General features: G+C 34.7%; 1 protein-coding gene across 8 annotated transcripts in view; it reads left to right on the top strand.

Annotated features, from left to right (window-relative positions):
* LOC106065868 (pleckstrin homology-like domain family B member 1) overlaps positions 1-17,861 on the top strand; it is a 255,809-nt gene that overhangs the window by 142,030 nt on the left and 95,918 nt on the right. For 7 of the 8 annotated variants that reach the window (XM_056011283.1, XM_056011285.1, XM_056011284.1 and 4 more), the window contains 9 exons: positions 1,326-3,634; positions 5,269-5,394; positions 6,299-6,436; positions 10,023-10,247; positions 11,312-11,404; positions 13,459-13,569; positions 14,596-14,700; positions 15,295-15,508; positions 17,075-17,095. In XM_056011283.1, the coding sequence (XP_055867258.1) occupies positions 1,326-3,634; positions 5,269-5,394; positions 6,299-6,436; positions 10,023-10,247; positions 11,312-11,404; positions 13,459-13,569; positions 14,596-14,700; positions 15,295-15,508; positions 17,075-17,095 (3,342 nt within the window). The remainder of the gene's footprint in view (positions 1-1,325; positions 3,635-5,268; positions 5,395-6,298; positions 6,437-10,022; positions 10,248-11,311; positions 11,405-13,458; positions 13,570-14,595; positions 14,701-15,294; positions 15,509-17,074; positions 17,096-17,861) is intronic. The other variant, XM_056011281.1, reaches the window with a different exon arrangement.

Consider the following 17,861-nt stretch of genomic DNA (forward strand, 5'->3'; position numbering starts at 1 on the left):
ATTAATAAAAACCTTTGTCTGGACAGCTTTTCAAGTTTTATTCTGACACCATGTAGAATATTTGTATTACACAAATGACAAACTAGTGTTTAAGAGGGAAGACATATTAGGAACTCCATTTATTACGTAAACACAATTACTCATGGGACGCCGACCCAGAAATTTGTTACCTTCTAGCGAGGAAATACTCACACCTAAGACACCAGATCTCAAGGTGGTGAAGAAACACTTTGACTCCGAGAAACAGTCTCAGAAACATTATTATGATAAGAGGAAAGGAGTTAAGAGTCATAATCCACTACAAGACGGAACGGCAGTCAGAATGCAACTTAATTCTAAGTGGAAACCAGGAACAGTAGTTTCGAAGCATTCTAAGCCTAGATCATATAATATCAAAAGTGGAAATAAGGTCTACAGAAGAAACAGAAAACACATCAGAAAGTCTTCTGAGAAAGCAAACAGATTTGACAACAATTATGACTTTCCAGATGACATCTCAGAACAACCAGAACCACTAGATCTAGAGAGTCCAAGATTACAAACTACACTAGATTTTGAGCCGCCACTACACACTGCTTCTTCTAACACCTCTAGACCAAATGAACCTTATGTAACACGCTCAGGCAGAATGGTTAACAAACCCAAGAGACTTGATTTGTGATGAACTGATTAGACTTTTTAGTTGACTAGTTTGTTAATTATTCTGATAAATAGATTTCCTAAATTAAAAAAGAGAGATGTAACATAATAGTATTATATGTACATTTGCACACTAGCGCGTCAGTGCAACACCGCTTGTGTTTACGTAATAAATGGAGTTCCTAATATGTCTTCCCTCTTAAACACTAGTTTGTCATTTGTGTAATACAAATATTCTACAACTACCATCTCGTATATACTAAATAGCCTGCTCAGTATTCAGTTTTAAACCCAGCCGCTAATAGTTCAAAGATATTACAAGTCAAATCTATTCATATCTATTATATTTATTGCGTCAAAGACTGAAATTAATAGCTTTTATTGAAGGATTAAACAAGATAATGATATAAGCTACTTATATTATACTGACTTCTGCATGTATATGTGTACGCGTAACTTTCGTGCACATTTCTAAAACTATAGATATAAATGTTGAAGATCTACGTGAAACTAAATTTGTAAGAGCTTTATCTTTTTATTCTTCTAAAAAAGAGGTTTTCTGTGATACATTTTTCAAATACAAACCCGGATGGGGCACTGTCTATTTAGAGTCCCAAACTTTATATTCACAAATATACTCGTACTGTTCCTGATTAAATTATGTTTTTTTGTTGTTTTGTTTTCAGATCTGGACACAAGCCCAGAGTATGCAAGGATGATCTCCGAAGCAGAACGGAGCAGATCATCCTGCGGCTCCAACGATGGCTCCGTTTCATCCACGGGATCTAGCCAGAGCAAGTCCCTGGCTTCCCCTGGCACGCCCACTTCGCCCGCCCCAGGCGATGGAAACGACGACTTCTTAAACAAGGTTTGCAAGTTTGAGATGATCTCCAGGGTGAAGTCGCCCACCATTAAGAGTCCCGGAGTTAAGTCGCCTACATCGAAGACCCCGAACAGCAAAGTATTTTCACAGGACGGGAAGAAGCCGAGCCCGACCTCGCCTTTCGGGACTCAGGCCTTCATTGGAGAGAAGGTCTTCACTAGAGACACAGCGACTACCCGGGTGTCAGCCAGCCTTTTGCAAGGGCTAAGCACGGACAGGGTGCACAGTACAGGGAGCACAATCAGCTCCAATTCGCTGACCAGCGTGAGCACCCTGAGTTGGAATTCTGATGCCTCAGACACGTCTGCAGGAAGTGCTAAAGGGCGAAGCAGTGCGGGTAAGGACATAATGACTACGTCCGATCCTGGAGGTGGTCACTCTAGTCACAGTTTAGACAGTAGCCCTTCCTCTGCTTCAAACACATATACCAAAGAGTCATTGTCTAACTTAGCTCACGGAGGCGGCAAAAGGGGTGGCATCATAGATCTAAGCACATCATCAGCGCCCACAATTTCTTCCTCACCCTCATCCACATTCCCGCCCCAACAGCAGCCCTCTGGCACCACAAAAAAGTTCATAACGCTGTCCTCTACAGACAAAGACTTTTCCCCGGCGCCCGTAGTTAAGCCCCTTCAGCCCAGCTCTAGTGGCTTCCCTTACATAAAACCCAACACTTCCCCCGAGACCAAGGACAACGCCAGTCCTGCACTAGTTAACGGCAACCCCTTGAACAGAGACAGCGGGGGAAGTGGAAAACACAGAAATACTTTTGAGGGAATGGACTTTGAGCTGAACGAACTGCCCGGCCATCAGCAAGCCTTAGCATTAAAACACAGAGAAGTTGTAGCGGAAAGGAAGATGGAACAAGAAAGGGAGAAGAAGGACAAGCAGAGGCTGGACGAGATTCTCAGAATGTGCGAGGAGTATCAAAATGAGGTCACTTACGACACCAGCCCCCACCACACGTCGCCGGCCTCAAAACAATTTAGTTTCACCGACCAGTCTCACCCTCAGCCATCCCAAAACCAGCAGCAGAGTAACTTTACGCGAAAAATTCAGCCTCCGGGACCTCTTGAGCTTCATTTGGAGACCACTTCATCCCCAGTCAGTTCTCTCGACCGTAGAGAGCGCTCCGGCAACATGACCAAAATCAAAACGAATGGATCGCTAATGCTTAACTCGCCCAACAATCCACACAAAGAATTTGGACCACTTAATGTTCAACCAGGAGGGATATATGCCTCCAAAATGGAAACAACGTCTTCAGCCTATTCTTCTAACTCTGAAGACGAAACTGTTGGTACTAGTGAAGACACAGGCACTATAAAGAAAAGACCAAACGTGCCAGAGACAAGCCCAACCCATAAACAGGAACAGCTTCATAACAAGCGAAGGCAGCCTGGTGCCAGCGCACCCAGCGCTGCATCAGCACCCCATCTTAAAATAGGGCAAAACGCCATAACAATGACGGCGGACATTTCCCAGGACAACATCATCGTCACGACAACCAACAACTTTGCAGAGCATGTTACTGTGACTTTGCCTGACCAACATGAAGCAGAGTTCACCACACCGTCTCCGAAAAATGCTTTTGAGAAACATCCTTCCCCAAGACCTCAAATCTCAAACAATGTTCTAACACCCGAACATAAATCGAAAGAACCTGTTAACAAAACATCTACCTTGGACAGTGCCTTAACTATTCATAATACTACAGTTTCTTCTCAAGGACATGTACAGAGTCATCAAAATCTACCAGAAACCGAACACGGTCTGGAAATTCCTCCAGAGGAAGCCACAGAACTACCAGAGGAGAACTTTTCGAGCTCACGTAGTGCTACGGTTTCCTCTGAATGGGAACCGGGGCCTTTCGTCAAAGAATCTCATTCTTCCACATCATCCTCCAGCCAGACCTTGAGAGAGGTCTCCAATCATTCCTCGAGGACTTCGTCTTTGTCTTCCAGCAACATGGATGTCAAAGAAGACACACCGACACCTGTCAACAGTGACTCTGAACATGGGGATGTAAGGCCTTCTAACATAGAGCCATTATCACCCAGAAATGCTGAGATATTCTCTGGATGGTCGACTGGATCTCTTGGTGCCAAAGAAGTAAGCACTTTATAAATTAACGTCTCTTTACCATTCGCAATTGAATTTGACTTTCTCTGAATGCTGTGTTCATCTGCTTTATGTTTTAAAAGTTTTATAAATCTTTTAGATCAATATTCATTGAGTTAGTCTCTTTTACATTAGTCCAAGTTGCTACAGTATAGAAATAATCCAATCAAAAGAGTGTCCTCCAAAAATGATCATTTGCATGCGTTATTATATTCAGCCCAAGTGGAAGCTAGAAATTGAGGAAGATGAATTCATTTCAATTGTTATACAATTTCCTAAACCTACGGAATAAAATTTCTCTTTCACAAAAAATTAGACTTAAAAGAAGCTTATGAACATTAGTTCCAAGGCCACTTGTGTCTAGTTCCCAGGTCACTTGTATCTAGTTCCCAGGGCACTTGTGTCTAGTTCCCAGGCCACTTGTGTCCAGTAGGTCTCACTTTATTTAGCTTACTGTAAAACATGAATGGTAGTCCATAGATTTTATTTGCTCAATTTCACCTCTTATGCTAGTGATTGCCATTATCTTATCTTATCGCATAGACTACAGACGTTACTTACAAAGACAAGATAATTACGTCCTACGCATTTCAGGTGTCAATTTAGTCATGAATCTTAATGAATGACATAAACACTGCCAAGTCTTTGGTTTTCTTGGCAGATTCCGGCAGCCCATTCCATTCTCTAATGGCACTAGGGAAAAAGGTGCACTTGTGCGAATTTGTCCTAGCATATGGGATAAGAAATGTGCCTTGATCTTTGTGTCTTGCTGAGTATTTTATTTTTTTTATTTTTTTTTATTTGTAAATTATGGTTCGGTGTTTTTTGTATTATTGCTGCTTTACTTTTTATTCTTTTGTTCTGAAGTTCTGAAGTGGTATGGAAAGAATATTCAAAAAAACTTCTTTCTTGTCTAGTCTGCATGAGAAAGACATCAAACAGCTCATTGCTGGTGTAATACATTTATATTTCTAGGCGAGTCTCTCCGACTGTCCCCATGTCTTGCCCATCTTCTTGGCATCTGCTTCCAAATCACGGTGCCATGTATTCCTAGACCATCTACTCTTTCCTTAAGGGGGTGCCGGTTCAGTGCTTATCTTGGATGTAGGCTTCCGAAGTGTTTGGCCTATCCATCTCCAACATCTCTAAAGGAGATCTGCTTCAATGGACTGCTGCTTTGTTCTTTATCATATTTCCTTATTCAAGAGCTTGTCTGGCGAATGTATCATAAGTCTTGGCTACCTAGAAGGGGGCTCGAGGTTCGACACCCGACTCGGGCAGAGTTGTGTTTACTGAGCGCCTAAAGGCAGCACGGAAAACCAACTCCTAGATACCCCTTCCCCCCCACTGGTCCACAATTGAGATTGAACCAAAAGCGCTCTGAGCATGCTATAAGCATGAAAGTAGCGCTATAAAAAAGCTATAATAATGAAAAATAATAATAATAATAAATAATTTTAAAAAAATAAAAAGTCTTCCTGTCCTGTCAACTAGAGCAAGTGCTGAACTTAAAACTGCATATGTTCTATAGACCATTGGTTTTTAGGCACTCATTTATTTCTATGCGTTCGTTATTACAATGTGTTTTATTTCCAGCTGTAATATGTTTTTTTTTTCATCTCTAGGAATGCCAGCTCCGAGGACAACTGGAGGGTCTGAGGCTAACTAAAACCCAGCTTCTAGTAAAGATTGCTGAGATCAGAAGACAAATAGCTGAGATTGAGCTCCAAGAGAGTGAAGCTGTACGAGAGGTTTGTGAAGTGAATATTACATTACAGCTTGGTTTGAACCTTGGTGAAGACTGGAATGTTGAATTTCAGTTTTTTTTAGGGTGCCCCTGAGTCTACCCAACTCTAATGGCTGCCTGGCATTAGTTTGCGAAGGTAAAAGCGGTTGGTCATTGTTCTGGCCACATGACACCCTGCTTATTAACTGTTGGCCAAAGAAACAGATGACCATTATATCATCTGCTCTATAGATCGCAAGGTCTGAAAGGGGAACTTCACTTTACTTTACATCCTAGCCCAAACTTCCTGTAGGGTGGAGGGCAGGGTTAGAACTTTGGACCATCAAGAGGACAGTCCAGATTGCATACCACACCAACAGGCAGCCATCTTCAATCTATGAAGTCTAGTCTGCTTCATGTATGTCATATTATATACCTGTCACCCCAATAGGAAATTTGCCGCCAACAATATATCTCTATAATTCCCTGTCTTTGGCCATCATTTTCATCTTTTCCCAAGTGTTAATAAATTTTAAGGTGTCCACCCCGAGTTCTTGTTGCCAGGCTCTCTCTTTCTCCTGCAGGTTTCACTTCAGTGTTTGCACTGTGTTGTTAGTTGGTTCGTATAATATGACAATGATAAAATGAGTTTTCAAATAGCAATAACTAATCAGAATATGTCATTTTAGATTCAAAACTGAAACATAGATATTAAATCTATTTCTTATTTAAACACCGTACAATTCTTAAAATTTAAAGCAGTCAAATGTTTTTTTGTTGTTTTTTTTAAACTCCGAACAATAATAGATTTCCTTCATTACCTTAAAGGTAGACCCTCTTCCTTCATTCCTGGTCTAAATAGGTTCACAGTCTACTGGACAGTATCAGAGGATTGTTTGTAAATGATCTTTTGGTGTTTGTCATTTCAGCTTGACCTAGAAACTAAACTCTTGGAAGGTGAACACAGAGAGCAGATGAATCAACTCCAGGCTGAACAGGAGAGGATCACAGAGATGAAAAGAAGACAGCAGGAAACACTGGCTGCTGCTTTAAGAGAGCGAGAGAAAGTAGGAGTTTTCTTTTCTTCATCTCTTCACTTTCCAAACAAAAATTTTGCTAGAGTTTCCATTTGTAATCCTGGTCCCTCCCATCTTCAAAGGGAAAGATATTTTTGAAGCTCAAGTTTTCTTAGCAAGTGTTGTGTCTTTCTGATGAATGTATTTTCTTTCTCTTCTCATTCATTTTGTTAATACAAATTTTATTTACCAGAAAAACAATTTTTTTTCAAAAGATCATTAGAAGCCATTTAATAATAAAACAAATATGATATGAGAATCAAGCCAGTTTTCTACTAGCTAGTCCAACAACAGAGACCATATCTAGAAACTGTATCAAACAGAATCAGTTAGACTTTTTTTTTTAAACTAAAAATTAATGACATTTGTAAATGTAAATGAAGCACAATTATACTACATATCTCAGATATGTATATCTTACTTATAACATTACCAATTGGTGATATGACAGTTTAAAATTATTGAATAATAGACAATGTATTAATAAAAAAAATGGATCTTTAAACTCTACACAATTATTCATATACCCAACATTGGCAGATATCTGCTTATATTTTGTTATCTTGAACAGGGAATATTTTTCATAATTTGCTTATTACTTCTTGTATGAAAAACATGTATTGAGTATATTTGAACCAGACAAAATGTGCACAATCAAAGATAAATGTATTTGAAGTGAAAGTAATTGAACAGGAGTACTAGGATTATTGCCCTTTGTTTACGTCTGTGATGTTTTCTGCTTTTCTTTTCTTCCAAATTTGCAAATTTTGAAAATACTTTTTTGGACTGTAGATTTTAGTTTTTGTGTTCCTTATTTGTAAACACTGCTCTACATTTGACCTACATATTTTTCTCCCAGGGCAGAGATGTGGTATGTTTTCATGCATTTTATTTCCCCTCCCTTGTTCAACCAGGGGATGTTTTGACTTATGTGTGTGTGTTCACGTTTCCTTTTCAAATATTTTTTTTGGTTTCAACAGCATCTGTTCCCAAATTTTATGTTGTTCATAATTTCACTTAGAGTTTTTTTTGGTTGTTCGTTTAGACCTAGTTTTGTTTTCTAAAATGAAAAACTAATTCTCAAAATTTATTATGTAATTTATAATTTTATTAATATTATTTAGATAATATAGAATCATATGCAAGAGATGTTTCTTTTTTTAAATTACCTAACCTTGTCATTATGACCTGCATTTTTAGGTTTTCATTAATTAAGCCTAATTATTTGTAACCAAAAAAAAAATGTTTGTTATTCAAAACATAAGAACTATTTCTATATACAGCATTCATGTTGGTACGAAATCTTTGGATAAACATTAACATATTGACTTATATGTCATGTCTTTAAAGTCATATTTAACAGAATACAATACAAAAGATTCTTGCTATCAAACTGTTTCTACCCTAGCTAAAAAATGTTTTACTTTGTATAAGCTAGAATTTTAAAAACAATTACAGGAATAGAGGAATTTCAAAGCCAGATTTTTTTGTTATCAAAGAATTATTTCTAAAACCTTTACACCAAACATGCCCTTTAATTTTCTTAAATTTAATAGAAAATTATTTTAATGTTTTAGTAAAAGTTTTGCCCAAAAATTTAAAAAAAAATGTATAATAACATTTTGTGACTGATTTAAACATAAATAAATCTAGTGTAGCACAAAACATTACAAGTTGGACTAACTGGAAGTATATTGAAGATTTAAAGAATGTTATTTGCACATCCCTAAATTAATGTGAATAGCTGTAAACTGGTAGTTGATGTTTGTGTTATATTTAAGCTAAAGTATTAAACAGGTACATACTAAACGATTTATTTATCTTGCTAAATGGATACTGGAAACTTAAAAAACATAATTTGACATTATTCTGAATATCATGCACATTCATTTTTTGCTTTAATTAACATTTTTTTGAACAATAATAAAATATACAAATTTTAAAAAAAAAAAAAACATATCTAAAAACAACAAACCGCATTTAAAACAAACCCCACATCTTAAAATAACCCACACATTTTAAAACAACCCCACACATTTTAAAACAACCCTACACATTTTAAAACAACCCCCACATCTTAAAACAACCTCCACATTTTTCTGGTCTTATCAAAATCCTTTATTTTTTCCTCCCAGTTTGGTCCATTTTGATTTCAAGTTGCCTGTAACCTGTTTATGAGTCATGTCACTGTTTGAGTGTATTTTGCCAACTGACCACTCTCAGTATTGATGTTGTTATTGGAGTTACTAATATTTATTCACCTCGCCATTGAAATGGCTGTCGTAACTCAAATGTAATTAGCCTGTTATTTTTATACCGCAAAAACCAACATGGCAATATATGAGATTTTAATTAGAGCTCCAGTTAAGCTTAAGATAAAGAATAGTTTAGACATAGTCATTTAGTGTTGGAAAGAGATCTATGTTGTGATGTACTAATCAATGAATTGAGCAAATGAACTAAAGAAAAAATCACATTGTAAAGTTTGATTTTTTTCCCTAGCCAACACTGTTCTTAACTTTAAAAAAAAATGAAGATTTGGGCATGAAAAAAAAAAAGTATAAATCTATCTGCTTGTATTTTATAAATAATTATTAATATTTTTTTATTTGTTCAACACTATAAATTGTCTCTAAAATCGTCTTTAAAATTTGTCTCTAAAATTGTCTCTATAAATTGTCCTAAAAAATATCAGAAATCTACTTAAAAAGGCTACTGTGTTCATACCTAAAGTTCTGACTTAAAACTTGATGATAAAAATGCCTTCTTTTACATTTTGTTGGATTAGATGCAGGATACAATACTATAGCGAATGCATAAATTAAGTGTAGTTAATAAACATGATTTAGATTTTTAAAGATCAGTTTTAGGCCTTGGTTTAAAGGAGAGTGATAACCATTTTTCAAAATTAAATATTTATTTCCTTATTTATCTTTGCTAATTAAAAAAACATGTTTTAGTTGAGTTGACCTCAAATTTAAAATACATTCACATTATAAAACCTCTCTTATGGAGCTAAATCTGGACTAGTAGTCTTCTTTAAAAAAAAATAAACTCAGTTATTTATGAACATCATATTTTGATCCAAAAGTTATTTCCCTTATAATTTTTTAGAATTGGAAACTGGTCACTTTCAAGTTTTTAATAAAATGTTCATATAACACCTTTTTTTAAAAATTAGATCTTTTGAGTTGGTGCATTGTTTGTTTAAATATAATAGTACAAATCATTTTCTTATAAGATGAAATAAATAACCAAACAGTTCCACATTTAATAGATTGCTGTTGTAAAAAAAAAAGAGAAAGTTTTGTGAAATGTTTTTTTTCTGACCAATAGATAACAAAAATATTTTTTTTAATTCTTAAATTTAAAGCAAAATTGTGCCTATGTTCTGACTTATACAGTAGAAATCTTAAAGCAAAATTGTTCAAAATGTTAATGTTCTTGAAGCTTATATATTATTTAGTGTAACTGGCATAAATATTATTTAGTTTCACTGGCATATATGTTATTTAGTATCACTGGCATATATATATATATAGTGTCACTGACTGTCTTGTTTGTTGCATTACAATAGGAACAGCGGATTATTGAACTAGAGAGACAGAAGCTGCTGGCATTAGAAGAAGAGCAGCATGAGCTCAATGCTCGCATTCTGCAGTCGTCCACTGCCGGCAGCGGGAGTGTGAACAGTGGGGCATTGATCATGGATGAAGAGACCGCTGCTGTAAGACTACGACTGCAGCAGGAGCTGGAGTGTCAGAGAAGGCTGTTTGATGATCTGGAGTTTCAGCAACTAGAGGCAAGTAAAACTAACTAATAGGCTCATTACACCATTTTAAATAGCATTGAAAGCTTTAACCTAAAAACGTAGGGATCTTTGGAGCAACTGTGTTGCTTTTTAAAAATGGGTGTTTTTTTTAGGCCATTTTATATACACCCCATTATTTCAGACAACAGAATGTATTTAATTAAAAAAATTAGAGTCCAAAAGAAAATCTGCTGCCGAGGACAGAATATAAGCAGCTAAAAAAAATTTAAATCAACTTCTGGCAAACAATGTTTATGCTTGCACTGTCTATGGCAAAATATGTAGGTGACATCTGGGGCTGCATAGTCGTGGGAAATGCTGCATTCCTCATTAATTTTCAGACTTGAAGACAAGCTTATTATTATTATATTATCCTTGAATAAGTTAAGGTTATTAGTTTTCAGTAAAATATTCCTTCACTGGTTCACAATTGAACTTCATCAGGTTTGTGTTTTCTGGGTTTGAAAAAAAAAAGAATTATTAAAAATTGTACTTGCAGGATTAAGTGTTACATTACTGTATGTTGTTAGTAATGTATTCTGATTAGATACTTACAAATGTATGAAAGATTAATAATTAAGAAGTAAAGGTTTTATAACAGTGTGAAAAGAATTTATAAATCCTTCAATGGTTTATAGCACAAAAATAAATAAAACTTTCCTATTATTATTTTAAATTACTCTTGCATAGTGCATCTTTCATACTGTAACATATTCCGTGCACTCTGGTCCAATCTTTTATGTGGATGTGTGGGGGAGAAGTATCTGGGAGAAGATTTCAATACTGCACTTAGGCATTCTGCAAATGTCTCCAATCAGGATTTGAACTTGAGCCCCCTTGCTAGATAGCTAAGTGTTTATGACACTTAGCCAATCATCCTACACATTCTATTACAAGAATTTCGAGAGTGTCAGGTACACTTATTAGATGAGCAAAAAATTAAGGAAAAGGCTACTATTGACCTAGCAGATTAAAAAAAAATAAAATGCTTAGTATTAATTTAAAAGATTATTGTTGAAGAACTGACCTTTCAAAGTTTTTGCCCTTGCTTTCAGGCTGAAGCCAGATTTGAGACTGAGAAAGAACAGATCAATAACAGACTAATGGCTCAGCAAGCTGAGCTCCTGGGCAAATATAAGGACAGGGAGGTAAGTCACTTCAGACTAATTACTATCAGAGTTCTCTGTTTGATTTTGTTGAGTGGATTCATCAGTTTTGTATTAGTGGACATTAATACTTGATTCTATTTGTGTACATTGAGTTCATTCATTACTATACATCAACAAGTGTACATTTAACACTATATAGTCTAAATATTAGATACTATAGTAAGCATCCTTGACTCTAAGATAATAACTGCTTAATTCAGTTTCACACTTCAATATCAAAGATACAACAATGTCATCTTTTAAAATATTTTCCTCTTTTTTTAGAGAATGAGTAGATAATTTTTAAAATGTATTGCGAATAAGGTAAATGATGTTACATAATCTAAATACCTTTTTTTTAGGTCATCAGAAATTTTCTTATAGGCTAGGTTTTATAATAATATTTTTTTTTGGCTATAAATAAATAATATTTTCAAGGTTTTTATTAGTCAATTGACTGCAGTGTATAACCCTTACAACATACTTCAACAGGTTTTTACATTTGATGGTAGTTGAAGTCAAGTGTTCTGTGACACAAGTCAATTTTGCATAAGTAGTTATGTACAAGTTTTACAAAATTAAAATATCAAACAATTAAATTATTACAAAACAAAACTATTTGCAAATGTTCTTTTTTTAAAGGCATTTTTGGTGATTAATTTGTTTGTTTCATTTTGAAGAAGTGAAATAACTTCTCTATTATTTATATATATATATATATATATATATATATATATATATATATATATATATATATATATATATATGTAAATATAGAGTTATTATTTATATTATAAATATTTATTTTTAGAGTATTTTTAAAAATATATTTTTGTTGTTTATAACTTCAGTCTGTCGGGAGGAAGTAGAGACAAAGACTTTTCACTATGTATTGTTCATTGACATTGTCTGTTATAGACCTATTTTCTTAATTACTCCTGGGAACCCCCAGGGGATGTCTGTTATAGACCTACTTACTTATTCCTGCGAACTCCCCGGGGAGCATAGGGCGCAACCACACCTCTCCACCAAACTTGGTTCTGAGCTGTTTTCATCATCTGCTCCAATATCATTCCAGTATCCTCAGCCTTACTGATGGCTGACCTCTTCCAGATTTGCTTCTGCCAGCCAACTTTCCTTTTTCTTGCGGATTCCAATCAAGTGTCTACCTTACAAAATTGTCATTTGATTTTTGTAAGGTGTGTCCAAGACCTCTTATGTTCTATTTACCTGTACAAAAAAGCATTGGATTTTTGTAAGCATGAGTTATTTGTAATGTTTGCTTTCAGTCCAGACACAATTATCTTTCTCAGTAAGTCTGACAGGGCACCACATTTAATGCTTCTTTCCTTAGGTCCTCTTTTTCTGTTGGGGCACTATATATGATTCATCTTTCACCAAGTATCTTCCACTGGTGGGGTACCCTACATCATTAGATGAAAAAAACATCCATTTCTCTCTGTTTCCTGCTTTCCTCATTCAGTATTAAGTTTTATAAAAATTCTATTAGCTTTCAAGTTTAAATTTTGTAGAATTAACACAATGTTAAAACTAAAAATTTTTTTATAGAACTCTGGTGAATGGCATTAGCTGAACTGTTTGAGCTGTCTAGTACCGAAATTCACAGAGACTTATCTAAGTGTGCACAGATGTGGAAAATAAGTCCCAAACATCCATAACATCCTGCTGTTATCACTATCTTGTTCAGTTTGTTTTCTAGTTGAATGTTTCAAATAAAGACTATTAGGCTCTAGTTTAAGCCTCCTGTAGGGGATTTCAGTTGGTAGAAGTTTGAACTCGGGATCTTTGTGATGATAGTCTGAATCACAAACTCCAGGTAGTTATCCAATCACATGCTACTTCTGTCCATCTTTTCCTTGTAGACACATCTCATTAGCTAGATTTATGCATCTGTCAAAAGAAACAGTCAACAGTTCTTGTGTGGTGACGCAAAGGCTTAACAGACCAAGGGGTATAGGTGAAGGGGATATGCTCTATCCTGAAACATCTCTGTGGAAATATTATGTATTTATTTTGTATGTTTTGTTCCTCAGGAGCGTCTCCAACAAATTGATGTCCAACAGAAGAAAATGTTGAGTTCTGTCAAAAGTAATTTAGAGACGTTGAAAGAGAAGAGGCTAGAACTTGGAGAAAGTTATAAAAAGGTTTGCCTGTCTGAATTTTGACCAAAAAAAAAAAAAAAATTATATGTAAAATAAAAGTTTCTGTAATTTCTTCAGAATTTTTATATTGGACTTAATGCAGGTGCCATAATTTGAAATGAGTTTTATTTTATTACCTCCACACCTAGAGTTCTTTCAAAATTCTTTTGTCAGGAGCCAAAAATACATTTGTAATTATTATGTACTCCAGAAAAAATAAATTATCATTTTAGAAAGCTTTTTCAGTTCTAATTAAGAATGAATGGATAACTAAAAAATCTGCCTCTGAAATAAATTCTACATCTGACATAATTGATAACATTAATAGACCAGAAATAGTATATAGTCTTGAGGAATAAACGTGTGTATTCATTATTATCATCATGTGAAATCTGTCCCGTCACTTTTGGTTCACATTACCAAATCCCTAAACTTCTCCCGGTCAGCAACTGTTCTTATCAGGATATCAAGAGAGAGGCTGTTATTCATCCAGCTATTCTTTGGTCGTCCCTTTCTTTGTGCTTCCTCCACTTTACCTTTTGCATGAAAGTATTAATGTATCCAGTGTCATTCTAATTGTATAGAAAACACTTTCAGATAAATGTTCTAGGTATTTTATATTACATTTTTATAATATAAAATGATCTGGCTAAAAAAGTACAATAAGTTAAGACATTCCTTTTATTGTGAAATAAAAATCAAGATGGTTATCAAAGCATATTAACCAAATTATTACTGCTGTGCGGTATTTCGAGTTAAAAATTACTTAAAAAAAACAACTTTTATCACCCAAGAGACATAGGAATTGATGTCTTCTATTAAGTGGTCAGGGGGACTCCAAAATCAATGCTACTAGACTTTAGCTTTACTGCTAAAAGCAGATATTGAATTTAGTTTGAAATATATAAATTGAATAACTATTTTTTCATGGGCACTATTTTCTAAAAAAAAACTTTATAAAAGGCTTTAATATCTTCATTGTAATTATTTTTGAATCACTGAGAATATTTTATTGAATATACTTTTCAGGAAAAATCAAATGTGGCTCACTGTGATAAAAAGATTGGAGAAATATCTAAAGCCTTGGCTGTACCTCTTCCAGATGAAAAAGCCAATTCTGATGATGAGATGGAGGTATAGTACAATCCCCCTCCCTTTCCAAACAAAAACAAAACTTGAATAACTTATGTTATAGATCTGATATATTTTGTGTTTTGTACTTTCTGTTATCTTATTTATTGCAGACAGCTCTGATGGAAAAAAAAATAGCACATTGCCCTTATATATATATGGAAAAGATCCAAGCAGATGTTAGTTATTACATCCATTTATTTGGTGGCTCATATCCCAAGACGCCAAGCACACAGGGGAAACTCCCTCATATTCCTTCCTGATACCATATCAGCCATGCATGGGTCTGACATAAAAACTGCCCCTTGAGGCAGTGTGTAGATAGTGACATGTTTGTAGATGCTTTCTTCATTCCCGCCAGTGGAATGGACTCAGCCCTTGATCACCCCAACAGGGTTCTTTTTTTGCTTCCCTTTTTTGTCTGATTGTCTCCTCTCAATGACTGTTTTCATTCGTGCTCCACATTGAGGCTGAGAAGCAGTGCGTGGGTGGGTTTGGACTTATTTAATCTATCCTTTCTGAAAGAATGACTGAAACTTAAATGCCATGTCAGCAGTTAAAAGTATAAACTATCTCTTATTTTTCTTGTGCACACAGATGAATATGAATGCCCACACACCTAGCTACAGCCAGCATCAACGCTTTATTGACAGCAGTGGAAATTCTATAGAATTGAGGAGACCCCTGGACCTCTCTTTAGACAGTTCCTCTGGCAGCTTCACCCTGGGCCCTAATGGTGAGGTTCTCCGGAAAAAATCTGCTACTCTGCTGGAGATCGAGAGAAATAGGTCGCTCTTCATTGAACAGCAAGGTCAGCACTGGCATATGTCTATTACCTGATTGCCAAATAATGTTTTGATTACTGATCAGTCAATTCTGACCTGATTCTTGTGTTTCTTTTTTAACCAATAGTCCTGTATGAGCACCCTATTTGTATGAAATAAAGGATTAAATTTAAGCTTGGTATTAATTCCTACCCTTGTTCTAAAAATCTTTGCTTTTGAAACATTATACATACCATATATGGTATGGAGTATTATACAAGAGACCTGCAGTCTTAGTCTTTGCATGACAATAGCAGTCTTTATATTAAAATTATACTGGTAATTTTTTGTTATATTGCAAAGGAAACAAAATATAGGAAACAGACATTCTAGAAACAGAACACATCTTTCATTTAATTCTATTCATGAATAAATTGAATTTGTGTTTTTTAAAGTTAAGATTATTGTTATGATTAACAGTAATATTTGGCATTCGTGGAATTTTCTGTTGGGCTAACAGGATATGAACATTATTAAATTCTATTTAGTGTAGAATATACATTTTTTTACAATACCTCTATTCAACTTATACTTTCATGGAACCTAGGTGGAACCTGCACATCTATCTCGAAAACTGCTCTAACGATCATTGCGAAAAAAATTACTAGCTTGTTGGGAAAACTCTAGTTTGACCATTATATTTTTTTAAACGATAAAAAGAAATTAATTTAAATTTGACTAGAGAACTAGAAAATATTTGTCTTGAGTATTTCTGCTTTCATTCACTTATGTTTTTCTTGTTCATGTGTGCATTAAGTCAACGAGTTCCTATAAGCAAAACAAAAACTTGCTAAATGAACATTGTTTTTTTGTAAAATAATACATTTTAATATTTTAATCTTTATGAAAACTTTTTTTTCCTTTATAGATTTTGTAAAATGTTAAAAAAAAAAGAAAATTAACTTTATCTAAAAACCACTTACAAATTATTTAGGCACATCAAAGAAATATTTTTACATTGCTGCCTAGTTGCCAACTATCAATCAAATCTTAAGACTTAAAAGAAAAGGTTATTTTGTAAAATTACATGTATATGTAGACATTACTCAATAACATAATATTCTCACCATAGATTTCATTCTAGTTCAGTGTTAGGTCTAAGAAAAACTGCCAATACCTCATTTAAATTGTATAATTCATGTCTACAGCATAATATACTGTTAAGCCTTATTGATAATAATAGTTTAAAAGTTCAATTCAAAAGTACAGCAGAGTTATGTGCTAACATCACCAAGCAAAGTGACATTGAGGTAACTGGGGGAAGGAGCTACACTGCATAATCATATCATGTAAGGTTGACAATTGGTCAAGGGCTAAATCTGTTTACTGTTGCATGCCATTGTCTTGCCATTTATAGTTAAGGTTCAATGCTGGTTGCTGTATACTGTAACTATGTGATGATAAAGATAAGCCCATACTAACTCTTTACAAATCTATTTGGGATGGGGTGGGGCTGACCTTACTTAAGAACCATTATCTTGTAGATTTTCAGTGATTGCAAAAATACACATAATTTATCTCCCTTTTGGCTTTTTCCCCCTTGACTTCTTCAGCAAACCTAATCTTCTCTGCTGGTATGTATAGATGTTTAAATAACTTGTTTTCTTTTTTGTTCTTGCTTGTTTTAGTTTTATCTTGAATTTACTTTTATGTTACATCCTCTATCACACTAGTATATGTATTGTCTTTTATTTTCAAATTAAATAAATAGATCTATATACTTTTTTGTATAGACACTTTATCTCAGTGTTTCTCAAACAGTACCTGTGATAACCCCCATAAATGAAAAAAAAAAATATTGTTAGAAATTCCCTAATCCAGCTAATAAGCCTGAGGGAGGGATCGGGGTCTTCACTGGACCTTGGTGTCAAGTGTTTTGCTGCACCTTACTGTTTTCTGAGCTGCAGTAATCAATTCTCCAGGCACCAGGAGCACACTGTCCTATTAAGTCAAACCAATAGGAGGCTGCTCTGGCTAATACTAAAAAGCAAGAGGCCTTTGAAGTACATATATTGTAAGTCTGCAGTGGACATGATCTTCATAAGATCAACTTCATGTTAAGCAAGACTTGTAGCAGGCTGGTATTTGACACACAAAATTCATCTTCAGAATGATGTACTACAGTTGCCAAAAATTTGATCATTGTAACATAATAAAGTCTAGTAGTAGCTTTTAAAAAATTTGAATTTTGAGTCTTGTTGCCATCCATCTTTATAAAATGGTAAGCATTGTAAAAAGCTCTTCTTAGGAAAAGACATTAGTAGAATTAGCAAGAATGCTTTTTTTAAATTTAATTAATAAATATGGATTAGTCTTTTAAAAAAATGAATGTAATTAATG

Source organism: Biomphalaria glabrata, chromosome 14, assembly GCF_947242115.1.
Source record: "Biomphalaria glabrata chromosome 14, xgBioGlab47.1, whole genome shotgun sequence".
Classification (NCBI taxonomy): Eukaryota; Metazoa; Mollusca; class Gastropoda; family Planorbidae; genus Biomphalaria; species Biomphalaria glabrata.